This window comes from Tupaia chinensis, unplaced genomic scaffold (genome assembly GCF_000334495.1).
Source record: "Tupaia chinensis unplaced genomic scaffold, TupChi_1.0 Scaffold000350_1, whole genome shotgun sequence".
NCBI classification, from domain to species: Eukaryota; Metazoa; Chordata; class Mammalia; order Scandentia; family Tupaiidae; genus Tupaia; species Tupaia belangeri.
This window is the reverse complement of record NW_006159844.1, coordinates 5,615,905-5,643,696: the sequence shown is the minus strand read 5'-3', so window position 1 is coordinate 5,643,696 and position 27,792 is coordinate 5,615,905. Positions and strand designations below refer to the sequence as shown.

Below are 27,792 nucleotides of genomic sequence, written 5' to 3'. Positions count from 1 at the left end.
TGGCATGGTGGTTGAGACATCGGACTCCTATACAGCTGACAGCTCTTTGAGTTGTCACATTGCAGTCTTCTTCCCCTAGCCCTTGAGTTCATCGAGATCTTGGGTGCAGTTGTGAACACCAAACATGTTTCATGTCTATGAAAAGGGAGAGCCAAACCTGTGACTGGCCATATGGCTTCCAACACTGCAGTTGAGTACACTGCTGACTGACTGGGGGGGCTGGTCTTTGTATAGATTTTTTAAATGAAGGGCCAGCTGTTTATGACATAATCTCTGGTAAAATTAATTGTGGTGTCATAAATAGGTGTATATCACTCTTGGTAATACAGTGGTAAAGGAGATGAATTGAAACATCCAAGTCTTCTTACATGAAGTATATTTACTTATGGATTAATAATTATTCCATGTAATGGCAATGTGATAAGAAAAAGTACTGGATTGTTTTCATAAAGTAGTTGCTCTTTAAGGTTAAGTAACCATGTAATTGTAAAAAGCACCTTAAGGTAAGGAGCTTTTTTTTTTTTTTTTTTAATTTCATCAAGTGTTAATTGTAATTTTTTTTTTTTTTTTTTTTTTTTAGCTTCTACATTACCAGATTTCTCTTCAGTGGAAGTGTAGTGCTTTATAGTTCAAGTTTAGATATGTCTTTGCCAATGATAGGTCCTTGAGTGCTTTTCCCCTTCCTGTCTTTTTTCTTGTTTGTTGTTTCTTTCATGAGAAAAGAGAGAGAGAACCCCTAATAAGGTCTTGGTGCTGCAATCCATATTCATGAGCCAGATGTGCCCAGCATATTCAGGGAGGTCTCCAGACTTGAACCAGCAGCCTTCCCATTTGGGATTGCTTCGCAGAACTCCATGTTTCACTGCTGGGCCGTCACCCTGCCCCTGTGATTCTTCTGATTTCTCTCACATCTCTACTCTTTCTATAGTGAATGAGTCAGCTATTTTGTTTTCTTATTTCTCCTTTAATCTCCTGTGTACTCTAGATAGGATCTAGTTTGGATAATCTTGGTTGATGAAGTTAGACTAGTTTGGAAGGGTTACTAAAGCAGTTGTTTTGAGCAATTAACTATTACTTATATTGGACAATTGATGTTCCTTAAACTTAGTTTTCAGAGTCCTTTACAGCCTATATTTCCTTGTAACTATGTAGTTTTCTGTCCTAAGCAAAACATTTTGTTTACTGTCCCCCAAATAATGCTCAGTAATGTATAAGTACAATGCATATGTAAGGCATAAATATGTCCCAGGCTTTTCCATGTCTCTGTTTCTTCTTAAGGCATTTTACCTTCCTCAAATTTCTTTTCATCTCTTCTCCACTATCCAGATTTCTACCCATATTTCAAGACCAAATTTATATTCAGCCTTTCCAAGAAAACCTGTTTTCTCTACCTTAACTTAAAATGTATTTTCTTCCTTAAATTTTTATAGAAATAACCATTGGGAGTTAACCATAAACTTTTATTTATTGCTACCTTTGGACAATTATTTTACAAGTATTAGATTTCTCCAAAAAACAGAAGAAATAAGGTGTGTGCGTTCATGTGTGTATGGAGAGAGCGAGACATATTTATGATAAGGAATTGGCTCAGGCAGTTATGAAAGCTGACAAGTCCTAAGATCTGCAGGATGAGTTGGCAAAATGAAAACCCAGGAAAGCCAATGGTATAGTTCCAGTTCAAAGGCTAGCAGGCTTTAGACCCAGAAAATCCAATGTTTCCGTTGAAGACAGGAAAAAGAAACGACATTCCAGTTTATAGGTGATCAGGCAAGAGGAATTCTCTTAGTATTTATTTTGCTGTTCCTTTGAAGTGCCTTGTCTTACCAGCTTGAATATAAGCATCTAGAGGGCAGAACTACAAATCCTGTGTGCTCGTTAACCTTCCAAGAATCCTTGCATTCTTCCGTGTAGTAGGTATATCTACATACTCTATATAACCATTACATTTTAGAGTTGGAAAGGACTTTTAAGGTATTCCTATTTTAGAGTTGGAAATTAAAGAGTAACTTTCGAATGGGAAGAAATAATACTATACCTCTTCACTTGTGGTTAGAAGAATGAAATAATGTATGTGGAATCATTTAGGACAGAACCGGTCATATAGTTAATGGTTTAACAATTGCATTTCTTGGTGTTTAGAAAAGTTAAGTGACTTATTAAGACTTTTTAAAATTTTTGCTTTGTTTATTTATAATAGAGGATATGCGCACGAGAGGGAGAGAGAGAGAGAGAGAGAAGAACCTTTGACAGGGTCTTGTTATGCTGCAGTGCTCTTTCCCCAGTCCTCTAGCTCCTCAGGATTCAGGGTGCACGCACACGTACCCAGTGTGTTTTCAGGCCATCCTGGGAATCTGAACCCATGGTCAGTCATGTGGCTTCTAGCACTGTAGTTACTTCAATTTACTTATTGCACCACCAGGCTGGGCCTTTTTTCCTTTTTTTTGCTTAGGAACAAGAATCAAAATGGTTTGCAAAGTCCTTTAATATAGGAAATTAGGCAATATTTTTGGAGATTTATTTCCCCCCTTTTTTCCTTTCATTTAAGACTATATATAATACATCATTCAAGTTTTTTTTTTTTTTTAATTTTTTTTTTGCCTTTAGGGCACATGTGCTTGCAAGAGAGAGACAGAGAGAAGGAAAGTGAGAAATCATCCCTTAGGGTGGATGCCCACCTTCTCTATTTTCCTCTCAGGACTTGGGCATTTATGCACATGCGCCCAGTGTGATTTTCAAGCCTCTGAGTCTGGGATTGGAACTGCTATTGGCCATGATGGACCATAGAACCTTAACCACTATACCATTTGCTGGTCCCATCACTCAGGTATTTTTGTTTGTTTTTTCTAGATTTTTTTTTTTATAGGGCATGTGCATACTTGCCAGAGAGAAAGTGAGAGAGAAAGTAAGAAATAACTCCCCAGGAGCAATGACCAGCCGCAATCCCTTTGCCTCCATTCTCCTCCTGGGATTTTGGGTACCTGGTGTGATCTTCAAAGTGCCAGGACTGGGACTCATACTGCAGTTGGCAATGTGGGAGTCCAGTGCCTTAACCACTGTGCCACCTACTGGCCTCCCATCATTCAGTTTTTCCTTTTTTTGAGAGAGAGATTTTTGCTATGTGGTGTGTGTGCTTGCCAGAGAGACAGAGAGAATGAAAGGGAGAAATCACCCTATAGGGAGAATGGCCATGCCACAATCCCTGTTCCTCCATTTTTCTCTCGGGATTTTAGGTATGCATGCACACATGCCTAGTGTGAGTTTTAGGCTACGGGGTCCAGGACTCAAACAGTAGTTGATTTTGTGGGAGTCCAGTGATGTATCCATTATGTCATCTGCTGGTCCCCCATCATTCACTTTTTCATATTCAGTATTGTCCCACAATGAGAACTTACTTAATTTGAGGTAATGTCATTCTTTCCTCAAAGGATTTTTACTTGACTTGTTAAATTTGTTGATTTATATTCAAGATTCCAATAGGTATTCAGTCATAAGGGATTATAACCAGTTGGCAAGTTTTATTTTGAATAGGATTGTATGGATGTTGCAGGTTGAGGCTATAGAAGCTTAAGTCACAGTATCTAAACTCCAGAAAACTTTTTTTTTTTTTTTTTTTTGAGAGGTTTTTGCTATAGGGCGCATGTGCTCACCAGGAAGACAGACAGAAAGCGAGAAATCACCTCCCTTTTTTTGGGATGGCCATGCCACAATCCCTTCTCCATTCTCCACTTGGGATTTGGGGCATACACGCACACGTGCCCGACATAAGTTTAAGCCACTGAGTCCGGGACTCAAACCAGGTAGACTACAAGGGAGTCCAGTGGCATAGCCATTATGCCAACTGCTGGTCCCAACTCTAGAGTACTTGAATTTGAACTTAAATATTTTTTTTTTTTTAGAAAAATGAAATGGATGGTTTTAAAATGTTTACATTTAATTTTTTATTCTTTCTAGAGTTCGTCATAAACATATCTTAAAGCCTTCAAGATGGTTCTAGCAGACCTAGGAAGAAAAATAACATCAGCATTACGCTCATTGAGCAATGCCACCATTATCAATGAAGAGGTATGTAAAATATTTCGTGGACTATTTATGATCATGTGTCATCACTAGAGACTATTAATAACTTCTGTGTTTATACTTACTTTGATGTAGAGTTAATACCTATAGATGAGAACCTAAAACCAACTATTATAAGTAGTGTTTTTTGAGAAATCAAGTACAGTCATGCAGTTTGCATTTAGACTGGAGTATGTTCTTAGGAATGTATCACTAGTCAATTTCATCATTGTGCAAGCATCATAGAGTGTACTTATTACAAACCTAAGTGATATAGCCTACTTACACTCTTAGGCTATTTGGTATAATCTATGGGACCACCGTCACATATGCAGTCTGTCGTTGGCCAAAATGTCATTTATGCAGCACATGACTGTATCTTACTATTATTTCAACTTTATCAAAGACTTTCAAAAGAAAAAAAGACCTTAGCACTTGTAGAAATAATATTTTACCTTTTGATAAATGACTTAAATCTAGAAATAGATTTTTTTGCTTTTTCTCTTGACATAAATGTGAAACTGCATTATTCTGCTCTTTTCTTCTTGACTAGGCATGTGCTTATCTGACCTTTTCTCTTTGATTTTTGTCTGGCATTCTTATGAAAAGGCTAGTGTTTTCATCTTGACTACTTTGATTCATTTACTCAAAATCCTTTCAGTTTTTCAGAGATCTTGTAAGGTCATATCTGAAATATTCTTCCCTGGCTTCCTTATTTTAAGATTTTGTCTTAGAGGTTTGTTAATTGAAAAAAGATGATTATAATCTACAAGTATACTATACATTTTGTACTAACAGTGGACAAAGTACTGAACTTGGTGTTAAAAGACCTTGGTTAGATAGTCTCACTAATTTTAGTCACTGTTGGATATACATTTTGGCAAGTCCATCTTAGATTCCTATGTATAAAATGAGAAAATTGCATTTGCATTACAAAATGATTTTGTGGGAAAAGATGAAGTGATAGATTAAATGTACTTCCTAACTTGGAGATTTGGAAGCAAATTCTAATACAGAGTTTGATGTCAGTGCTTTAATAAGCTAATGGAATTAAGTAAGTTTGAGACTATCACAGTTAACCTAATCCAGTCTCTGATTTATCAGAAACAGACAGTTTAACTTGGTTATGAATTGGAAGAACCAAGATTAGAATCTTATTTTCCTAAAATTCCCTTTTCAGGGATTTTTCTAGTAATTATTAAATAAAACAAAACTTAAACCATTGTTTAGTTTTATAATTCAGAATAAGTGAAACAACAGCTTTCCAATCAGTTTCCTCTGTTGTTTGACCCTTACGATCTTTGTGTTTATAGTAAAGAAAAGGAAACCAGGGAAGAAGTGCTTGGTGAGAAGTATCAATAGAATAACAGCTGTTGCTTGAATTGGCAGCTTCTCTGGTCTTGCTACCACGCTCCTAGTGAATTAACAGAGAGAAATCCCTCTAGCAAGAACTTATTTCCAGTTTTTTTGGAGAGGTTTTTCACTATAGGGCGCGTGCGCTCACCAGACAGACAGAGACATTGAGACAGAAAGCGAGAAATCACCCCCCAGGGGGGATGGCCACGCCACAATCCCTTCTCTTCCATTCTCCTCATGGGATCTTGGGCAGACACGCACATGCGCTCGGCGTGAGTTTAAGCCACTGGGTCCGGGACTCGAACTGCGGTTGACTACGTGGGAATCCAGCAACATAGCCATTATGCTAACTGCTGGTTCTCCTGGCATGTTTTTCAAGAAGTTGTCAGATCCAGGACTCAAACTATAAAGTTGGTCATGTGAGATCCAGCTGCCTTAACCATCAGGCCGTGGGGCCAGCCCTTGTTTTATCTTTGCCAAGCTGTGGTAGTATATGATAATTGATCAACCACTACTTTTAAGTAATTAAAATGATAGCCTGGATGCTTTAAAATTTTATTTATTTATTTTCAGGTATTAAATGCTATGCTAAAAGAAGTATGTACAGCATTATTGGAAGCCGATGTTAATATTAAACTAGTGAAGCAACTAAGAGAAAATGTCAAGTAAGTCAAAATAATCAGGTAAAAAGCAGACGAAATTAAGTTTAATTTATTGGGATGAAGTGTCAACTGGAAAAGTTTGGTATATGATGAAATATTTCACTATTTTTGTTATAAAACCCTAGAAAAATATAGAACTCATATGTTGGAGACTGGGTGTATGATTTGTTTCCATGTGATGGGTCAAAGAGTAAAGTATATGTAACTTTAATTATGATTTTTTTTTAAATTCAACTACTCCTTTATTTGAATGGATTCAATTATATGGTATATAGTAATTTAATATAAAAGCCTTTTAATAATTCAGATTCTTCTTAGAAAAGTGGTAGGATTTTATCCTCTTCAGGCTTAAGGGGACATTAATCAGCCTCCTTCGTTACTGGAGAACTATATTACGTTTTGTTCTCCTTTTGGTTTCTCTGTTCATTTCTGAAGGAAGTAGTAATGCGTGTGGTCTTAGTTATTGTACTCAGTGGGAGAGGCTCTGCCCGGGCAGGACACACACAATACAGCTACCTAATTAACTGCTTTAATCTCACCTCTTTTCCTGCTCAAGACATCCCTCCCTTTTGTATTGTTAGACTGGAAATAGATAAGGAACTACTAGCATTTACGCATTGTGAACTAGAGAAAGAAGTCCTGTTTTCTCTGTGGTAAAGCCGGATGAGCTACGTAAGCTGTAAGAAAAATAAAATTAGTGCTTTGCAGTGATTTGAAGTGTACATTAATATTTATATTTTCAAATAAAAGCCTTGAAAAACCAAAGTCTTACATCCTATTTTTCTTGGTTAAATTCTTTATGATATAGACTTACATATCTGTAGTAATCATATGCGTGTTAACGGAGTTCTGTTAATATGAATGATTAAATATTACACTCTTTAAGCCAGAAGCTTTTTTTTTTCACTGACTTCTCTTTCCTACCCCAAACATTACCATCATAAAGGTCTGCTATTGATCTTGAAGAGATGGCATCTGGTTTGAACAAAAGAAAAATGATTCAGCATGCTGTATTTAAAGAACTCGTGAAGGTAAAAAGTATCATGATTGTGCTATGATTTTGTAGACTTTGGATACAGATACACAGCATTACAAGCCCAAGCCCAGCCATAGTGGCATTGCTCTCTGCAGCCATGTGGAGGATCAGAGTTGGGTTTCTCTGGACACACCAGGGACATATCAGGGTACACAGAAGAGCTGCTGTGATTCTGACTGGCTGAAGGACTGACGGAGATCACATGTGGAACCCTATTGAATATCACTTTCCCTCTGTCTCTCATGGAAGAAATCAATAAATAAGCTTAAATATATGTACTAATACTAAAATAAACCATTTCAGAATCCTTTTTTCATGTGTTTTTATAGAATATTCATCTATACTAATATACTGATAGAGAGATTGTTACCTTTTTTAAAGTGGCCTGTTTTTATTATGAACTTTACTGAGTATGGAATCCTGGATATAAATATTCAGGCTGTTCCTGCAAAAATAGACACAGGGTTTACATGTCAAGATCCATCGCCAGTCTTAGCTGGCTTGGATGATGGGCACAGGCATGCATGCCTGGTATGTTGGAGAGGTCCCATATTGTGGATTTATTATTATATTGGGACACATGTTTCAAACTCCAAACAACTAACTTGCAACTGAATTATTATTTTATATGCACTTTTTTAAATGTCATGTACTTGGACTAGCAGATGGTGTGGTGGTTTAATTGTGCTGGACTCCCACATGGCTGATTGTGGTTCTAGTCCTGGACCTGGTGGCTTGCTTTCTCTCTCTCTCTTTTTGTCCCTCTCTGGTCAAAATAAAATAAATAAATAAATAAATAAATAAAGTTAAAATGATCTTTAAAAAAAATGCCATGCGCTTATTAGTTTGGGGACTGTTCCTATAGTGAACGTCTAATTTTTCATTCTCATTATAAAACTGATAATTATTTTTGAGTAGCCCTCTAATTTAGTAACCTTATAGAACAGTAGATCTTTGGCATTGGAGAATTTACTATTTGACCTCGAGGCTCTTGATCATTCGTAAACATTTGTCAAATTGAACATTGACGGAACCAGCAGGTGGCATGGTGATAAGGCGCTGGGGCACTCCCACATGGCCAACCATGGTTTGAATCTTGGACCTGGCAGCTTGCTTTCTCACTTTCTCTCGCTCTGTCTTGCTCTGGTCGAATTTAAAAAAAATAAATAAATAAAATAAATAAATAAATAAATAATTCTTTGAAAAAATAAACTTTGACTAGCAAGATTTAAGAAAAAAAGATTGAACATTGACATAAATACTCTCCAGTGCGGTAGCCACTAGCCACATGTGGTTATTAAACACTTGTAATGTGGTTAGACCAAATTGAGATGTGCTTATATATATGAAATACATACCAAATTAGAAGACTTAGTATGGGAAAGGAATGTAAAATATCTCATTTTAAAAATAATTGATTGCATGTTGAAATAATACCTTAGATATACTGGATTATTAAAAGTGCTATCTGTTTTAAATGTTACTGCTAGAAATTTTAAAATTCATATGTGGCCTACACCTATATTTTTGTATTATATTTCTGAAGTGCTGATTTAGATTATTCCTCTGGCTCAAATTTGTTCCCACATTTTATTTCACCCTCTAGCTTTTTCTCAAAAATGTTTTGAGATCTGTATCCTTGTGCTGGTTTGATAGTCTGGGCTTTATTATGACTTTACAATGTGTTTTACATTTTTCAGTTTTACTCTGTATACACAAAGGGGATTAGTAGAGTTGCAATAGAATGGTAGTGTGGTGGTTTTTAGGGCCAACTAATATCATGGCTCCTAGTAGTTGGCTGGTTCCTACATGGCCAGTTCTGCAGTTTGAGTCCTTGAGCTGGCAGCTTGAAAATACACTGGGCACATGTGAGTGTGTGGCCAGATCCCAAAAGGAGGGAGAGATGGAGAAGGGATTGTCGCATGACTACCCCCATGGGAGTGCTTTCTCACGTTTTTGCTCTCCAGTGAAATTAAGTGTCCTCTGGCAAAAAGAAAAATAATATTTAAATTACCCTTTTTTGTTTTAGAGAGAGAGATTTTCGCTATAGGGTGTGTGCACTCACCAGAGAGACACAGAGACAGAAAGTGAGAAATCATCCCCCAGAGGGAAGGCTACACCATAGCCCCTTTTCCATTCTCCTCTTGGGATTTTAGACACAAAGGCACATGTACCTGGCGTGAGTTTTAAGCCACCGGGTCTGGGACTTGAACTGCAGTCAACTACGTGGGACTCTATGATAGCCATTGTGCCATCTACTGGTCCCTTAAATTACATTTTTTTTTAAAGACTTATTTTGGTTTTTTATTTTGACTATATTAATTTATTTATTTACATAATTTGACCAGAGAGGGACAGAGTGAAAACTAGAGATATAAAGTGAGAAATCCAGCGCCCTTAAGTACCACGCCACCTGCCGGTCCCTTAAAAGGTGTATGGGGGCTAGTGGAGGTGTGGTAGTTAAGGTGCTGGACTCCCACAGGGTTGTCACGGTTTTGAGTCCTGGACCTGATAGCTTGCTTGCTTTCTCTCTGTTAAGGTTTATAAAAATATAATAATGATGATAATGAATAAAATTAAGTAACTCTTTTTTAAAAAGTTGTAGGGGGATATATTTTAAAGAATTCTTTCTTTTTTTGGAGAGGTTTTTGCTATAGGGCGCATGCACTCACCAGAAAGACAGAGAGTGACAGAGAGATAAAGCGAGAAATGACCCTGTAGGGGGGATGGCCACACTGCAATCCCTTCTCCTCCATTCTCCTCTCAGTATCTTGGGCACGCACGCACACGTGCCTGGCGTGAGTTTAAGCCACCGGGTCCAGGACTCGAACTGCGGCCGACTACGGGGGAGTTTAGCACATAGCCATTATGCTAACTGCTGGTCCCTAAAGAGTTATTTCTTAGGGCTAGCAGGCAGTGTGATGGTTAAGGTGCTGAACTCCCACATAGCCATGCGTGGTTTGAGTCCCAGACCTGGTGGCTTGTTTTCTCACTTTCTCTCTTCTCTCCCTCTCTGGTAAGTGCATGTGTCCTATAGCAATATTTAAAAGCAAAAACAAAAACAAACCCACACTAATAATAATAATTAATTTAATTTTAAAAATAATTCTTAAATGATTATTTCTCTAATTATATTTATTATTATTATGACTTTTCAGTTTGCTATAGGGTAGGTACATGCATGTCCATGTGGGAGAAAGCAAGAAAGCAAACCACCAGATCCAGGACATGAACCATGGTCAGCTGCGGAGAGTCTAGCACCTTAACCACCATACCACCTGCTGGCCCTGGGGAAGCGTTTTTGAATGTAAGCATATGTTAATCTGATTTTATGTTACTTTTGGTATATAGCTTGTAGACCCTGGAGTTAAAGCATGGACACCCACTAAAGGAAAGCAGAATGTAATCATGTTTGTTGGATTGCAAGGGAGTGGTAAAACAACAACATGTTCAAAGGTAAGTTACTCTTAATTAAAAATAAGAGAGTTATGGTGCAGGTAATAAGGGCACTGATTGGGCTATGCTGGAGGCAGTTTAGGATGGTCCAGGGTTTGTGTTCTGAGTCTGCCTAGTGTGCTGAGTGTGCCAATGGATGCACTTGTGATCCTGACTGACTGGAGGACTTGGAGGTGGATCACAGTGTGACAACCTTGTTTCTCCTTCCCGCCATCCCCACCATGAGGGAAATAAACTTTAAAAAGAGGTCGTACATTTGGGGACCAGCAGTTAGTGTAATGGCTATGTCGCTGGGCTCCCATGTAGTGGACCGCGGTTTGAGTCTCGGACCCGGCGGCATAAACTCACGCCGGGCGCATGTGCGTGCATGCCCAAGATCCCGAGAGGAGAATGGAGGAGAAGAGATTGTGGTGTGGCCATTCCCCCTGGGGGGTGATTTCTCGCTTTCTGTCTCTCTCTGTCTGTCTGGCAAGTGCACGCGCCCTGTAGCTTAAAAAAAAAACCTCTCCAAAAAAAGAAAGGAAAAAAAAAGAAGTCATACACTGTAAAGATATATGTGATTAAATGTAATATAAAAATAATAATAATAAATAAATATTAAAAGTCAGAGAAAAACCTTTTATATTAATCAAGTTTTATGTTAAAGCTAGCTTTATAATCTTATTTCTTTACAGTTTTGTTGCTTGATGTGTATATGAAAGAACTTCTAAAAGTTTATAGAAAATGCATCCTATGAGAAAACTGCATAGATTAAAAAATTAATTTATACCAAATAAACTTATACCTTAATTCCATTTTTCCACGAACTTTTTAAAGTCCCTTTGTAGTAAGTTTTTTGGTAATAGTTTTTTTGTAGGATAAGAGAGACTATCATAATCTCTGGTGGTGGCTTTATTGTACGGTAGACTTGGGGCTAATAGGTGGTGTGGTGGTTAAGGCACTGGGCTCCCACATGGCCAACTGCAGTTCAAGTCATGGACTAGATAGCTTGCTTTCTCACTCTCTCCTCTTCTCTTCTTCCCTCCCTCCTTCCCTCCCTCCCTCCCTCTCTCTCTCTCTCTCTGGTGAGCACATGTGCCCTTTAGCAAATTAAAAAAAATAAAAGTAACAAAAAAAGAATATTGGTACTTTTTTTTTTTTTTAATAAAAGAGACTTTTCTTTTAAGGAAGTAAGTATATGGGTTTTTTGGAGATGAAAACATGGAAAGTTTCTCTTCTCTTTCTTCTAAGATTCAAGACCTCTTTTCACTGAAAGTATCTCACCCAGCATAATATGTTATTTTGTGTATTCTTATGTTAACTTTTAATTGATTATATCACCCATACCTCCAAAATTGTGTGCTTCAAATTGTTGATCAGTTTTTTGTTTGTTTTTTTCCCTTTTTTCTCCCCACAAGCCTCGTAGTTTAGGTTTTTTTTTAGAAAAAGGGGTAGAGACAAGCAGATGGTGTAACTGGTATGTTGCTAGATTCCCACATGGTCAACCATGATTTGAGTCCCAGACCTGGTAGGTTGAAACTCAGGCCAGCACATGTGAGTGCACGCCTAAATTCTTGAGAGGAGAATAGAGGAGAAGAGATTGTGGTTTGGCCATTGTCCTGGGGTCTGATTTCTCTCTGTCTCTTTGTCTCCTAGCAAGTGCACATGCCCCATAGCAAAAATCTCTCTCTCAAAAAAAAAGGATTTTTTGTGTTATTGTTTATTTTCACTTAGTTACTACTAGTAATAGTATTTTTACTGATCATTTGCTTCTTGATCCTTTATGTTCTTTAAATGTGACCGTGTGACGATTAGAACTTAAACTCTTTATGAAATTTGCTAAATTAAAAAAATCTCTAATGCTACTACTTTCAGGAGAATCATCAACAGTTTAACTTTACTCTTTAGATAAATAATAAGAGTAATTATGTATAATTATGTTTTGTTTTATGATATTACATTTTTTAAATCTTCCTTTCCTAGTTAGCATATTATTACCAGAGAAAGGGTTGGAAGACCTGTTTGATTTGTGCAGACACATTCAGAGCAGGTAATGTGTTGAAATTTGAAAATTGTTTTCTATTATTTTCATTTTTAAGTGTGAGGATTCATTAATTTTTTATCTCCTAGGGGCTTTTGACCAACTAAAACAGAATGCTACCAAAGCAAGAATTCCATTCTATGGAAGGTAGGTTACTGTTTTTTTTGTTTTAATACTTAACATATTTGTTTGACCTTATAGTTGGTGGTATCTGGTTATGTTTTAATGTATTTTAGGAGCTTAAACTCTTTCTGGAACAAAGTGGAGGTCTAATTAATAAGTTATTTTTTGTAACTGTATTATGACCCCTCTGATCCAACCTGGTGGACAGAGTAGATATTTATTTTGTTCACAACTCTCTGTACTGATTTTCCTGCCTGGCATGTTTTCTTACCTCTTTCTGCCTCTATTTATACCTTCTCTTAAGACCTGTTTGAAACTTTACATGATTAAGCATATACTGGTGTTTTGCTTACAGTTTTTTTTTTTTTTTTTAGTATACCATTTAAAAAGATTTGTTTTTGTTTATCCTAAAATGGTTTATACTCTCTACCTCAAACCGAAAACTCTGATCATTGTTATCCCTCACTTGGTACATTGCTGTTCATTTAGGTAGTTTGTAAATGTTAGATTATTTTAAAATAAGTGAGGGGCCAGTTATTGGTGTGGTGGTTGAGGCACTGGACTCCCTTGAGTCTCGGATCCATAAAAAGATTTGTTTTTGTTTATCCTAAAATGGTTTATACTCTCTACCTCAAACCGAAAACTCTGATCATTGTTATCCCTCACTTGGTACATTGCTGTTCATTTAGGTAGTTTGTAAATGTTAGATTATTTTAAAATAAGTGAGGGGCCAGTTATTGGTGTGGTGGTTGAGGCACTGGACTCCCTTGAGTCTCGGATCCAGTGGATTACTTTGTCACTTTCTCTCTTTCTCTGTCCCTCTCTGGTCAAATTAAAAAAATAATAAATATAATAAAATAAAATAATAATTTTAAAAAAATAAATGATTGAATCTAGGTTGAATTTGGGACTTAAATATTGTTTTCTTCTTCATGGAGCACATGTATGAGCTTGGAAGCAGGGAGCATCTTCTACAGTGTCTGGTCATGTGATCCCCTTCCTGTGTCACTTGGTCATGGGTGCTCAAGCACATGCCTAATATAATTAAGACTGACCAGCCTGGGGATTTGAGCTGTGGTCACCATGATATCTAGCTGCTCTTTAGCATGGCACCTCTATCCCATAGAGCTGGCCCTAGAAGGACTTAAGCTTCTTCTTAATTAGAAGGACTTTTACTTATTACGTATTTATTTATTAAGTCATTGGAAAAGTCATGATGCATTTTTTCATGTTTTTCTATGAAAAATGCGTCATGACTTTTCCAATGACCCAATTTTTTTTGGAGAGGTTTTTGCTATAGGGCGCCTACGCTCGCCAGACAGACAGAGACAGAGAGATAGAAAGTGAGAAAACACCCCCCGGGGGGGTGGTCACGCTGCAATCCCTTCTCCTCCATTCTCCTCTCGGGATCTTGGGCACGCACGCACATGTGCCCAGCGTGAGTTTTAAGCCACTGGGTCCGGGACGTGAACCGTGGTCGACTACATGGGAGTCCAACAACATAGCCATTACGCCAGCTACTGGTCCCACGACCCAATTTTTTTTTTTTTTAATTTTTATAAGATGTATGCATCTCCCAGAGAGAGAAACAGAGAAAAAGAGGGAAAAATCACCCTCTAGGGAGGATGGCCATGCTGCAGTCCCTTCTCATTGTCTTCTCTGGATTTTGGACACCTAGCATGTTTTTCAGAATGCCAAGTTTTAGACTTAAACTGCACAGTTGGCCATGGGAGATCCAGTCCCTTTAACTACCATGGCACCAGGTGGCCCAAACTTATGCTTTCTGGCTCGCCAAAATAGCTAGTAAGCTTCAGCTATGTTGATGTTTATTTACATTTTCTTCTCTAAGGGTTTTTTTTTTTCTTTTTTTTTTTTAATTTTTCTAGAGGATTTATACACTCATTGGAGGGGTGGGGAGTGAGAAATACTTCCCATGGGGCATGGTCATGCTGCAGTTCTTCCCTTTCCATTTCTCTCTCCTTTTTGGTATTTTGGAATACACATGCACCCAGAGTGTTTTTCCTCTTTTTTTTTTTTTTTTTAAGAATTATTTATTTCATTTTTTATTATCATTTTTTAATTTGCTGCAAGGCATATACACTCACCAGAGAGAGACAGTCAGAGACAGAGAGTATGGGAAAGTGAGAAGGCAAGCCACCAGGTCAAGTACTTGGATCACATTGGCCATGTGGGAGTCCAGCAAGCATCTCAGCCATCATGCTACCTGCTGGCCTTGATGCTATTTATTATACTATCATCTGTTCTGTCTTTAAAAATAATAATAATAAAAATCACTTTTAATAAAAAATTTTTGGAGAGGTTTGTGCTATAGGGTGTGTGTGCTTGCCAGAGAGACAGAGAGACAGAAAGTGAGAATTCACTTCCCAGGGGGGATGGCCACGCCACAATCCTTTCTCCTCTCGGGATCTTGGGCACACACGCACATGCGCCCGGCATGAGTTTAAGTCACCAGGTCCGAGACTTGAACCACGGTCAACTACATGGAAGTCCAGCGACATAGCCATTACGCTAACTGCTGGTCCCTTAATAGATAAAAAATTTTTGAAGAAAAAGTAAAAGTACCAGAACTTTTTGTTGTTGTTTTTGGAGAGGCTTTTGCTATAGGGCGCGTGCACTCGCCAGAAAGACAGAGAGACAGAAAGTGAGAAATCAACCCCCAGGGGGGATGGCCATACCGCAGTCCCTTCTCCGTTCTCCGTTCTCCTCTTGGGATCTTGGGCACGCACGCACACATGCCCAGCATGAGTTTAAGCCACCGGGTCCGGGACTCGAACCACGGTGGACTACGTGGGAGTCCAGCGACATAGCCATTACACTAAATGCTGGTCCCAAAAGTACCAGCACGTTTTCCCTGAAGAGGGTTTTGTTTTGTTTCGTTTTGTTGTTTTTTGCTATAGGGCGCATGCGCTCACCAGACAGACAGAGACAGAGAGACAGAAAGCGAGAAATCCCCCAGGGGGGATGGCCACGCCACAATCCCTTCTCCTCCATTCTCCTCTCGGGATCCTGGGCACACACGCACACGTGCCTGGTGTGAGTTTAAGGCACTGGGTCCAGGACACAAACCGTGGTCGACTACATGGGAGTCCAGCGACATAGCCATTTTGCTAACTGCTGGTTCCAAGTACTAGCACTTTTCGCTTCTTGCTTTTGAGTTTCACTTCTCACTTTTGAGTTTTGAGTATATCTATGCATTTCTTTTTCTTTTTCTTTTTTTTTTTTTTTTGGAGAGATTTTCATTATAGGGCGCGTGTGCTCGCCAGACAGAGAGAGACATAGAGAAAGAAAGCGAGAAATCACTCCCCAGGGGGGATGGTCACGCCGCAGTCCCTTCTCCATTCTCCTCTCGGGATCTTGGCACGCACACACACACGCCAAGCATGAGTTTTAAGCCACCGGGTCTGGGACGTGAACCGCGGTTGACTACGTGGGAGTCCAGCGACATAGCCATTACGCTAACTGCTGGTTCCCTTTTTTGTTTGTTTGTTTGAAAGGTTTTTGCTATAAGGCACGTGTGCTCGCCAGAAAGACAGAGAGAGACAGAAAGCGAGAAATCACGCCCCAGGGGGGATGGCCACGCCGCAATCCCTTCTCCTCCGTTCTCCTCTCAGGATCCTGGGCACACACGCACACGCACCCAGTGTGAGTTTAAGCCACCGGGTCCGGGACTTGAACCGTGGTCGACTACATGGGAGTCCAGCAACGTAGACATTACGCTAACTGCTGGTCCCTATATCTATGCATTTTTCAGTGTCTATACAATTTAATGAACTACAGATAAAATATATACACAGAATCGATTGTTTTAAATTAAAATAAGTTTTTTCAGTGCTTTCGAACCTTGATTACTGTGGTCGTGGCTATATGGATTGTATATATTTGTCAAAACTCATCAAAATCAACAGTAAGGGGCTGGCAGGTGGCATGGTGATAGTTCAGGGCACTGGACTCCCATGTGGCCAACCATGGTTTGGGTCCTCGACCTGATGGCTTACTTTCTCACTTTCTCTCTCGCTCTTCCCCTCTCTGGTCAAATTAAAATTAATTAATTAACTAGTTAGAATAAAATAATTCTTTTTTTTTTTTGGAGAGGTTTTTGCTATAGGGCATGTGTGCTTACCAGACAGACAGGCAGAGACAGAGAGACAGAAAGTGAAAACTCACCCCCCGGGGGGATGGCCATGCTGCAGTCCCTTCTCCTCCATTCTCCTCTCGGGATCTTGGGCATGCACACACACGCACCCATTGTGAGTTTAAGCAACCAGGTCCGGGGCTCAAACTGCAGTTGACTATGTAGGAGTCCAGGGACATAGCCATTATGCTAACTACTGGTCCCTAGAAAAAAAATATTAAAAAATGTACAATTAACATACATTTTATCATATATTTATATACTGTTGACTGTAGTGTTCTTTATAAATGAGATCTTAATAGTTCTGGAATGGAAAAATGTACTGTTTTAAGGTAATTCTTTTTTATAACACTGTATTTTACTGTGTACATCTGTGCGATGTATTAGTTCCCTTTGAGTGAACATCTTTGATCATATTTATATACACATTTATAAATTGTATTGTAGTTTTATTTTTATATTTTCAAATGTCGCTGGTCTTCCACAGTCGACCATGGTATGAGTCCCAGATCCAGCAGCGTAAAACTCACACCGGGCGCATGTGTGTGTGTGTCCAAAATCCCGAGAGGAGAATGGAGGAGAAGGGATTGCAGCGTGACCATCCCTCTTCGGGGGTGATTGCTCGCTTTCTGTTTCTCTGTCTCTCTCTATTTCTTTGTTAAGCACATGCACCCTATGCAAAAATCTCTCTCAAAAAAAATAATGAAATAAAATGCTTGGTAATGACAATCTGTCATCTTTTTCAGCATTTTCTTGCCTACTTTTATTTCTTTTTTTTTTCTGGATGCATCTAAAAATTCTTATTAACTTAGGGAGAAAAATTTTCCTAAGATATTAATTGAAATTACATTGAAACTGCTTAATTCAGTAGAGAATTGACATTTTTATTGTATTTATATACTATCATTTAGGAACCTATTTTTTTTTTATTCAAAATATTTTAGGTTAGGGTTGGACAGAGGCCCAGTGATAAAATATTATACTCTGTGAGGTGGGCCCACATGGAAGGGTTGTTGGTACATGTCCACAGATTCCCCGAATGCACCAAGTACATGTGTATCCATGATCCAAGTTGGCCGAGGCTAGGAGTGGATCATGTTGTTGGTGTCTTGTCGGGATGCTACATCTTTGTCTTCTTCTCTGTCTCTCTTACCTGTAGAATAGATAAAAACTCTAAAATGTGTTTAAGAAAACTTTTATGTATTTAAGTATAATTATTTTCTTCACTTAAAGTCTCATATTTCTGTGTTTGTGAGAGAGAGTGACGGGGGAAAAGGTATTTTTGACAGGGTCTCATTATATCTCAATTCCCAATCCCAGTCTCCCAGTTAGCTAGCTAGGACTACTGACACATACCTGGCTTATTGAGGCTGAGAATCCAAACCTAGGCCTCCACGTGGCCTCAGCCTTCTCCCGGAGGCACCTTCCTACTTGTCCCACTACGGCTAGGCCATCACATACATGCTTATTAGCTGTCTTCCTACCTGGTTTTATTTTATTTTGAATTTAGGGGAAAAACACTTTATAATAAATGCCTTTTATTTAGCAACACTGATATTTATAGAAAGTTGCCACTAGTCAGAAGAAAGTAAATGTGATCTCATTTCTTGATTTTCAAGTTGGCAAAATTTTTTGTTGAGTATTATGAAAATTTGTGAAGTAGGAATGAAATTAAACTTTCCCCAAGAGGTTTTTGCTATAGGGTGCATGCGCTCGCCAGAAAGACAGAGAAAGAAAGCGAGAAATCACCCCCCCGGGGGGATGGCCACACCACAATCCCTTCTCCATTCTCCTCTCAGGATTTTGGGCACACATGCATACGCACCCTGCATGAGTTTAAGCCTCCCGGTCTGGGACTCTAGCCGCAGTCGACTACCTGGAGTTCAGCAGACATATCCATTACGCCAACTGCTGGTCCTGAGATTAAACTTTTATGAAGGTTTGTTTCCTTTTAAATATCAAAAAAGGACATTTTTACTTTCCTTTATATGTGAAAAGCCTAAGTGGGAATTCTGTCCAAATTCATCTTATAAAAGAGTGTGTCGAGGGACCAGCAGTTAGTGTGACAGCTGTGTCACTGGACTCCCATGTAGTCAGCACGATTCGAGTCCCGGACCCGGCGGCTTAAACTCAAGCCAGGCGTGTGTGCGTGCATGCCCAAGATCCCGAGAGGAGAATGGAGAAGTAAGGATTGCGGCGTGGCCATTCCCCCTGAGGGGTGATTTCTCGCTTTCTATCTCTCTGTCTTTCTAGTGAGTGCATGCACCCTATAGCAAACCCCCCCCCCCAAAAAAAGAGTGTGTTGAAATAGTTTCAAAGAAATACTATTTATGTATTGTCCGTATTGGTTGTATTTTGAATACCAAGAAAGTGAAAAAACTCAAATGTTCAACAATGGGGCATTTATTTAATAAATGGCAGCATAGCCATGTGATGGAATGTTGTAATTTGAAGTGCTTCATCTGCTCTAGAAGTAGATTTTATTCTTCTACATTGAACTTGTGCTCATTTGGCTTTTTTCAAAATAGATTAAAGGTGGAGCCAGCAGGTGGCTTGGTGGTTAAGGCGCTGGACTTCCACATGGTCAACAGTGGTTCAAGTCCTGTACATAGTGGCCTACTTTCTACCTCACTTTCTCTCTCTTAAATGCATGTGCTCTGTAGCTAGTTAAAAAATAAAATAATAAAATAAAAATAGATAAAAGGTAGGCTAACAATTTCCAGATTAATAGTATGTGGATATTTTGCTATTGTGATTATTATTAAATGATTTGGTTTTATTAAATAGCTATACAGAAATGGATCCTGTTATCATTGCTTCTGAAGGAGTGGAGAAATTCAAAAATGAAAATTTTGAAATAATTATTGTTGATACAAGTGGCCGCCACAAACAAGAAGACTCTTTGTTTGAGGAGATGCTTCAAGTTGCTAATGCTATAGTAAGTAGTTTTCAATATAACACTGCTAAAAGGACTTTGGTTAATTTAATTATAAAACCCGATTGAGTTTACTATCAAAATAAATTATTTCTTGGCTATCAGGCAGATTTCAAGTAATTTATTTCCATTTTTAGCACTTACACTTAATCTCATCATTTTTTGATCCCCACTAAATATGAAATTTTCATGAATGACTATCAAAAAAATTTTTTTCTCCTTTTATCATCCTACTTATATGCAAGAAAAAAAAGTTAACCTTTAGTATATTTGAATTTTCTTTTCGTAAATGTTTAAATTGATTGGAATCCTTTAGTTGAATTTTGAAGGCTTTTCAATATGAAGCATTTAAAAACATAATGATACAGCCTCTTTTTAAAATTCTGAGGGAAGGGAACAATGGCTGTGTCGCTAGACTCCCATGTAGTCAACTGCATTTCGAGTCCCGGACCCCATGGCTTAAACTCACGCCAGGCACATGTGTGTGCGTGCCTAAGATCTTGAGAGGAGACTGGAGGAGAAGGGATTGTGGCGTGGCCAACCCCCCTGGGGGGTGATTTCTCGCTTTCTGTCTCTGTCTTTCTGGAGAGCGCACGCAAGGAAAAAAAAATTCTGAGGAAAGTAATGTGGTGAGAAACAGCAGTTTATAGATAATTTAGCATATATCTGTAACCCGTATTTTGATTGATTGGAATATTGGCAGTAATTCTTTGGTTAGTAATTAATGCTGTTAGATTTCTTTAGATATTTACCATAGGACCTGTGTGCTTGCCAGAGAGAGAGAAATGGAGAAAGAGGGGAGAGTGAAATGTCACCCTCTCTGGGTGGATGGTTATACTGCAGTCTCTTCATTTTCCTCTCAGGATTTGGGGCATGACACATAGGTGCCCGGTGTGTGTTTTTCAAGCTTCCAGATGTGGGAAGCTGGGACTTGAACCAGAGAGTTTGCCATGTGGGAATTCAGTGATTTACCCACCATGCCACATACTGACCTGTTAATTGGTTTCTTTTTATTATAGTTATGGTATTATTTTGACCGAATTGAGCAGATTTAAGGGAAGTAGCCTCAGTCTATTTTATTCATTTTGGTTTCAGTATGTGCTTTCTAACTTTTTGTTTGCTTTGGCTATTTCTTTGTCTAGAATGCAATTCTTCTAAATATTTGTATCAGTTTTTCCTCTTTATGCATGCCTCTGCTCAAACAGGCCTCAACTCAAATCTTTGCAGAGTGGCCTTCCCTGGTAACCTTACCTAAAGATGCCAGCCACACTTCAGAACTCTGCTATTCCATATCCCATTTTAGTTGTATATCAAAAATGATTATTTGCCCATTTACTGTTTATCTCCACAGACTAGAATGTAAGTTCCATGAGGATAAGAATTTTCTTATTTATCTCATTGTCCTCAGGACCTAGATATACCTAATATATGATACTACTTCAACAAATACTGATTGAATAATTATTTATACTAAATATTGTTTTATAGTTATAATGAAGAAATTTTTCTTAGGATCAGTAAAATTATGTATTTCTTCTGTTTAAATCTCCTAGCAACCTGATAACATTGTTTATGTGATGGATGCTTCCATTGGGCAGGCTTGTGAAGCCCAGGCTAAGGCTTTCAAAGATAAAGTAGATGTAGCTTCAGTAATAGTGACAAAACTTGATGGTCATGCGAAAGGAGGTGGAGCACTCAGTGCGTAAGTATCACTTACACTATTGTCCTATGTCTTGGGGTTATGAGGTGTATGTTGTGTGTATTTATGGCTTTATTGACCAGTTAAAATACATTCCAATAGTGGGTCTAATTAATTTAATTTTATTATTATTATTATTGTTTTAGAGGTTTTTACCATAGGACACAGGCAGTCTCCAGAGAGACAGAGATATAAAAGAGAAAGTGAGAAATCACCCGTCCTTGGCATGCATGCACATGCACCTGGTGTGATTTTCAAGCCACTGGGTCTGGGACTCAAACCACAGTCAGCCCTGTGGGAGTCCAGCATTACAACCACCAAGCTATCTGCTGGCCCCTATTATTAGTATTTTTAAATTTTGCTATAGGGCACGTGCACTCACCAGAGAGAAAGGGGAAAGGAAAGTGAAAAAGCAAACCCGACAGGTCTGGGACTTGAACCACAGTCAGCCATGTGAGAGTCCGAGAGTCCAGCACCTTAACCACCATGTCGGCTGCTGCCCCTCCATGAAAGAAACTTAAATAGAAATTTAAAATTTGGAGCCTCTGTGATATAGTTTTATTTGATTTTTTTGTTTGCTTCTGTTTTATTTATTTATTTTTTTTAATGTCAGAGGTGCATTTAGAGAGAGAAGGTGCTCTGTAGTGGGACCTGGTCCTATAGCAATTCCCTTTTCTCCATTCTTCTTCCTATTAAGTTCCTGGGTACATGAAGTGAACACATGTGTCCAACATACTCTTTAAGCCAGAGAGGCTGGGGTTTGAACTGTGGTCGGCTATGTGGGAACTGACTTCCTCTACTCAGTGCTTAACCACTGCACTATAGGCCAACTCTATGTTCTGTTTTAACTAAGAGTATTGTACCTTTATTTAATTAGCTTCAAAAATATGTTGTTGTTGAATTTATATTTTCTTTTTCTCTGCAGAGTTGCTGCCACAAAAAGTCCAATTATTTTCATTGGTACAGGGGAACATATAGATGACTTTGAACCTTTCAAAACACAGCCTTTCATCAGCAAACTTCTTGGTAGGTACAGGTATTAGGGATATAGAAAAATCTCCAAGAAATTTTATGAATCTTTAGGATTGATTAAGATTTTAATCCTGCACTCACTAACTAGTTGAGGAAAATAATCTTCTTTGATTTATCTTCCTTACCTGTAAAATAGGGGTAATAGCTGTCTACTTTCCATAGGTAAAGTGGTAAAATCAGATATTACATAGCAAGTTCTTTGGAAAAGTTTTAGGGTACAGTATAAAAATACATGGTTGTGGGATTAGCAGATGGCATAATAGTTACGTCACTGCTCTCCTACGTTGTACATGGTTTGAGTCCCAGACCCAGTGGCTTAAAACCCACACTGAGCTTGTATGCGTGTGTGCCCACAATCCCAAGAGGAGAGTGGAGGAGAAGGGATTGTGGCATGGCCATCCCCCATAGGGAATGATTTCTCATTTTCTGTCTCTGCCTCTCTGGTGAGCACATGCGCCCTATAGCAAAAAATCTCTCTTAAAAAAAAAAGTATGTATGTGTGTGTTTGTGGTTATAATAATAGCAGTTGTGATGATAGTAAAACTTTTGTGATGTTGCAAGGTGGTTTAGGTAGAAGGGAATTCAGAGTTAAGCCCTGGGCTGGAGTCTCTGCTTTATCACTTCTTTGTTGCCTCTTAACCTAATTTCAGTTTTCTCATCTGTAAAGTGTAGCACAAATACTTAACCTACCTATTTCACAGGGTTATGAGTGCATTTTATATAATGTAGAGCATGGAATCCTACTAAATATTAATTTTTCTCTTTTGGATCTTATAGGTATGGGTGACATTGAAGGACTTATAGATAAAGTCAACGAATTGAAGTTGGATGACAATGAAGCACTAATAGAGAAATTGAAACATGGTATATACGCAGCAAAAAAGCATTTGATTTCAGATGTGTTCTTTTTGTTTTAGATAAAGCTACTATTAACTTGAAATAATAATATCGATTAACATATTAGAACAATTCTTTATGTTTCTCATTTTAGATTATATGCAAGTCATTTTTTTTTTTTTTTGGAGAGGTTTTTTGCTACAGGGTGCATGCGCTCGCCAGACAGACAGACAGACATAGAGACAGAAAGCGAGAAATCACCCCCCAGGGGTCATGCTGCAGTCCCTTCTCCTCCGTTCTCCTCTTGGGATCTTGGGCACGCATGCACACGCGCTCGGCGTGAGTTTTAAGCCACCGGGTCCAGGACGCGAACCGCGGTCGACTACGTGTGAGTCCAGCGACATAGCCATTACGCTAACTGCTGGTTCCCTATATGCAAGTCATTTTAAATCACCCTTAAGTGGGGGCTGGCAAGTAGTGTGGTGATTAAGGTACTAGACTCCCACATGGCCAACTGTAGTTTGAGTCCTGGACCTGGTGACTTGCTTTCTCACTTCTCAAATCTCTGGTCAAATTAAAAAATAATAATAACTATTATAATAATAAATAAAATGAAATAATTCCTTAAAATAAAAATTGCCTTTGAGGTCTTCATTGAGTTCCTGGAAGTAAAATAGGTTAAAAGTAAGTTAGAACATACTCTTCTAATCTATTTGTTTTCTTTATATATAGCTTATAAAATATAGAAAAAGACATTTTAAAGCATAAGATTAAGTAAACACTCATTTTCTTCATTTCATGAAAGACCACTCCTACAGAAACATATATCACTGTGATTTAGAGCTCAGATTCTTAAATATAACTGGATTTATATCTTTGATCTATTTTTTAGCTGTCTAACTTTTTCAAATTATTTAGCTTCAATTTTCTTATTTCTAAAAAGTAAATACTGTCATGTGGTTGTAAGACTATATTAGCTGATGCATGTAAAATGTCTAACATGCCATAAACACTCAATATATATTGTTAGCCATTCCATTTCCTCAGCATGATTTTCCCCCATAATTGGGTCTGTGTATTCTGCCTCTTTGTTCTTTTTCACTTAACCTGTCTGATATTTATGCCTTTACCACTCTTAAATATTGGTGTTTTTCAGGTATCATTCTAGACCATCTTCTTTCTCTGGAGCTTTAGACTCATACATTTATGTTTACTAGATGGGTCAGCTGATAGCATGGTGATGAGGGCAGCTGGATCCCACATTGCCGGTTGTGCAGTTAGAGTCCTGGACCTGGTAGCTTGAAAAACATTCCAGGTGCTTATGCATGTGTGCCCTAAATCCCGAAAGGAGAAATGGAAGAGAGGGGATTGCAACATGGCCATTCCCCATGGGGAGTGTTTTTCCACATGCCTTTTCTCTCTGGCAAGCTCACATGCCCTCTATGGGGTGGAGGGTGGGGGGAACAGAAAGAAATGTATGTGTTTATTAGATAATTTTTGGATATTGTAAAGATATCTCAAATTCTATATATCTTTCTATCTTCCCATCCTAACCACGTAGCCCATTGTTATCATCAGTGAATATTATTTTCCTATTGGCAGTCAGAAATTACCTATCCGTTTTCACATCAGTCAATTAATTAGTCCTAGTGATTCTACCTTTTTTTTTTTTTTTTTTTGCCATACAGCATGTGAGCTCACTAGACAGAGACAGAGAAAAAGTGAGAATTCCCCCCCCTCCAGTGGGGATGGCCACGCTGGAGTCCCTTTTCTCTTCTTCTCCTGGCATCTTGGGCATGCACACACACACTCTGGGCATGAGTTTCAAGCCACCAGGTCCAGGACTCAAACCATAATCGGCTGTGTGGGAGTCCAGCAATGTAACCACTACACCATCTGCTGGCCCCCGTGCTTCTACTTCTTAAATATCTCCATTCCATCCCCTTCTGAGCTGCCCTGCATCTGTACTAGTTTATCTCTTACCTAGATTGCTTATTACCTTCTTTAATTGCTTGAAAGTACACATGCTTGTTAGAGAAAGAGAGAACCTAAGCAAGCCCTATGGGGTACAGTCATGCTCTACTCCTTTTTCCACCATCCTCCATCCCGTCAGGATTTTGGGCTTGCATGCACACATATCTGGTGTGCTTTTCAAACACTGGGACTGGGATTCAAACCTTAGTTGGCCACGTGGAATTTGGCTCCCAGTGCATAGTGCTTAACCATTGGACTTCGGGCCTGATTCATACTTTAAATCTTTTAACAGATCTGCCAGCTTCCTGGACTTTTACCTTTTTTATCTATTTTTTGTGCTGTGGCCAAAATGACCTTTCAGAAGTGAAAATCTGATACTATCCTCCTTAAAATCCTTCATTGGCCAAACTAGTAGATGGCATAATGGTTATATTGCTGGACTCCCACGTAGTCAACCGAAGTTCAGGTCCTGGACCCAGCTGCTTAAAACTCATGCTGGGTGCATGTGCTTTCATGCATGCCCAAAATCCCAAGAGAATGGAGGAGAAGGGATTGTGGCATGGCTGTCCTCTGTGGGAGGGGTGATTTCTCACTTTCTGTTTCTCTGTCTTTCTCTCTCAATTGAGCACATGTACCCTATAGCAAAAATCTATTAAAAAAAAAAAAATCTTTCTTTGGCTTCCTGTTGTCCTTAGTGTTTGTTTGCTTTTTTTTTTTTTTTTTTTTTTGTTTTGGGGGGTTTTTTTTTTTTTTTTTTTTTTTTTTTTTTTTTTTAGGTTTTTGCTATAGGGCGTGTGTGCTTTCTGGGGGGGGACGGTGGAAGAGAAAGAAAGTGAGAAATAATCCCTCAAGGGGTAGTGGGTGGCTACTTCACAATCTCTTCTCCATTCTCCTCTTGGAATTTGGGCACACACACACACACACACACACACACACACACACACATACCCCCAATGTGATTTTCAAACTGCCAGATCAGGAATCAAACCTTGTCAGACGTGGGAATCCAGTGCCTTAGCCACCACACCACCTGCTGGTCCTATATCGTTCAAGTTTTTAAATGATTCCATCTAGCCCATATCTTCCACATCCTGTTTTAGCACTGTTCTGTTTAGCGTTGTATGTGCCAGCCATAGTGAACTTTTCTCAGTTTTTCTTACTCTGTCCACTTTCTGACTTCTGGCTTTCTTTTTTTTTCTTCTTCTTCTTTTTGAGAGGTTTTTGCTATAGAACGTGTATGCTCGCCAGAAAGATAGAGACAGAGAGCAAGAAATCACCCCCCAGGGGGATGGCCACGCCATAATCCCTTCTCCATTCTCCTCTCAGGATCTTGGGCACACATGCACATGCGCCCGATAGGAGTTTAAGCTACCAGGTCTGGGACTTGAACCGCAGTCGACTACATGGAGTCCAGCAATTATGCCATCTGCTGATCCCCTAACTTCTGACTTTCTACCAATGTCGCTGCATTTTTGTTTTTGCCCTTAATATTCTACTCATTTAAATGTAAAGACCTTTCTTGGGACCAGCAGTTAGCATAATGAGTATGTTGCTGGACTCCCATGTAGTCGACCGCAGTTTGAGTTCCAAACCTGGTGGCTTAAACTCACACCAGATGCATGTGAATGTGTGCCCAAGATTCTGAGAGACTGAAGAAGGGATTACAGCATAGCCATCCCCCCAGGGGGTTATTTCTTGCTTTCTGTCTCTCTGTCTCTCTCTGTCTTTCTGGCAAGTGCACGCACCCTATGGCAAAAACCTCTCCAAAAAGAGAAAAGAAAATTAATTAATTAATTAATTAATTAATTAAAGAGTTGAGAGAACCACAGGTGGATTCAACTGGGCCAGTTTGACTGCTTAAAAGGAAAGGTTATTTATTCAGCGCTCAGAATATAACTGCAGAAACAATGGAATGAGTGAATGATAGTAAAGGTGGGCTTGGGAGTTTCAAATGCCAAACTAAACATGCAAATTCCCAGGCACAGAGCACAAAGTGACAGTCATGAATTGTGAAGGTCAGGGGTTTGCTAGTGCAGAGTACAAAGGGGAGAGTTCACACTTCATTAATTGCTTCCTATAACAATTTATTTATTTTAAAATTTATTTTAAAGAGTTACTTATTCATTTAATTCCATTTGTTATTATTATTTTTAAATTTCACCAGACAGAGAGAGAGGGAAATTGAAAGAGAAAGCAAAGAGCCAGTTTCGGGACTCAATATGGAAATCCAGCACCTATAACCACCATGCCACTTGTCAGCCCTCCTATAAAAATGTATTAATGGCAAAATAGTAGGTAGATGTCATTCTTATTTACTTATTTTAATATTTTGATATAAGACCACTACACTCTCTGAAGAGAGACAGTGAGAAGGTAAAGTGAAAAATCACCCCCCCCAGGGGGATCACTATGCAGCCATCTCTTCTCCTCTCAGGGTTTTGGTCATAAACACA

The 27,792-nt window shown here is 38.8% G+C and overlaps 1 protein-coding gene across 3 annotated transcripts in view; it reads left to right on the top strand.

The window, feature by feature from the left end:
* SRP54 (signal recognition particle 54) overlaps window positions 1-27,792 on the top strand; it is a 54,706-nt gene that overhangs the window by 11,246 nt on the left and 15,668 nt on the right. For 2 of the 3 annotated variants that reach the window (XM_006152376.3, XM_014589295.2), the window contains 10 exons: window positions 3,952-4,062; window positions 5,986-6,077; window positions 7,021-7,105; window positions 10,462-10,566; window positions 12,529-12,595; window positions 12,676-12,733; window positions 19,650-19,800; window positions 21,351-21,499; window positions 22,422-22,522; window positions 23,306-23,392. In XM_006152376.3, the coding sequence (XP_006152438.1) occupies window positions 3,985-4,062; window positions 5,986-6,077; window positions 7,021-7,105; window positions 10,462-10,566; window positions 12,529-12,595; window positions 12,676-12,733; window positions 19,650-19,800; window positions 21,351-21,499; window positions 22,422-22,522; window positions 23,306-23,392 (973 nt within the window). In that variant the 5' untranslated portion in view covers window positions 3,952-3,984. Of the gene's footprint in view, window positions 1-415; window positions 504-3,951; window positions 4,063-5,985; window positions 6,078-7,020; window positions 7,106-10,461; window positions 10,567-12,528; window positions 12,596-12,675; window positions 12,734-19,649; window positions 19,801-21,350; window positions 21,500-22,421; window positions 22,523-23,305; window positions 23,393-27,792 lie in introns of those variants that run through there. The other variant, XM_006152377.3, reaches the window with a different exon arrangement.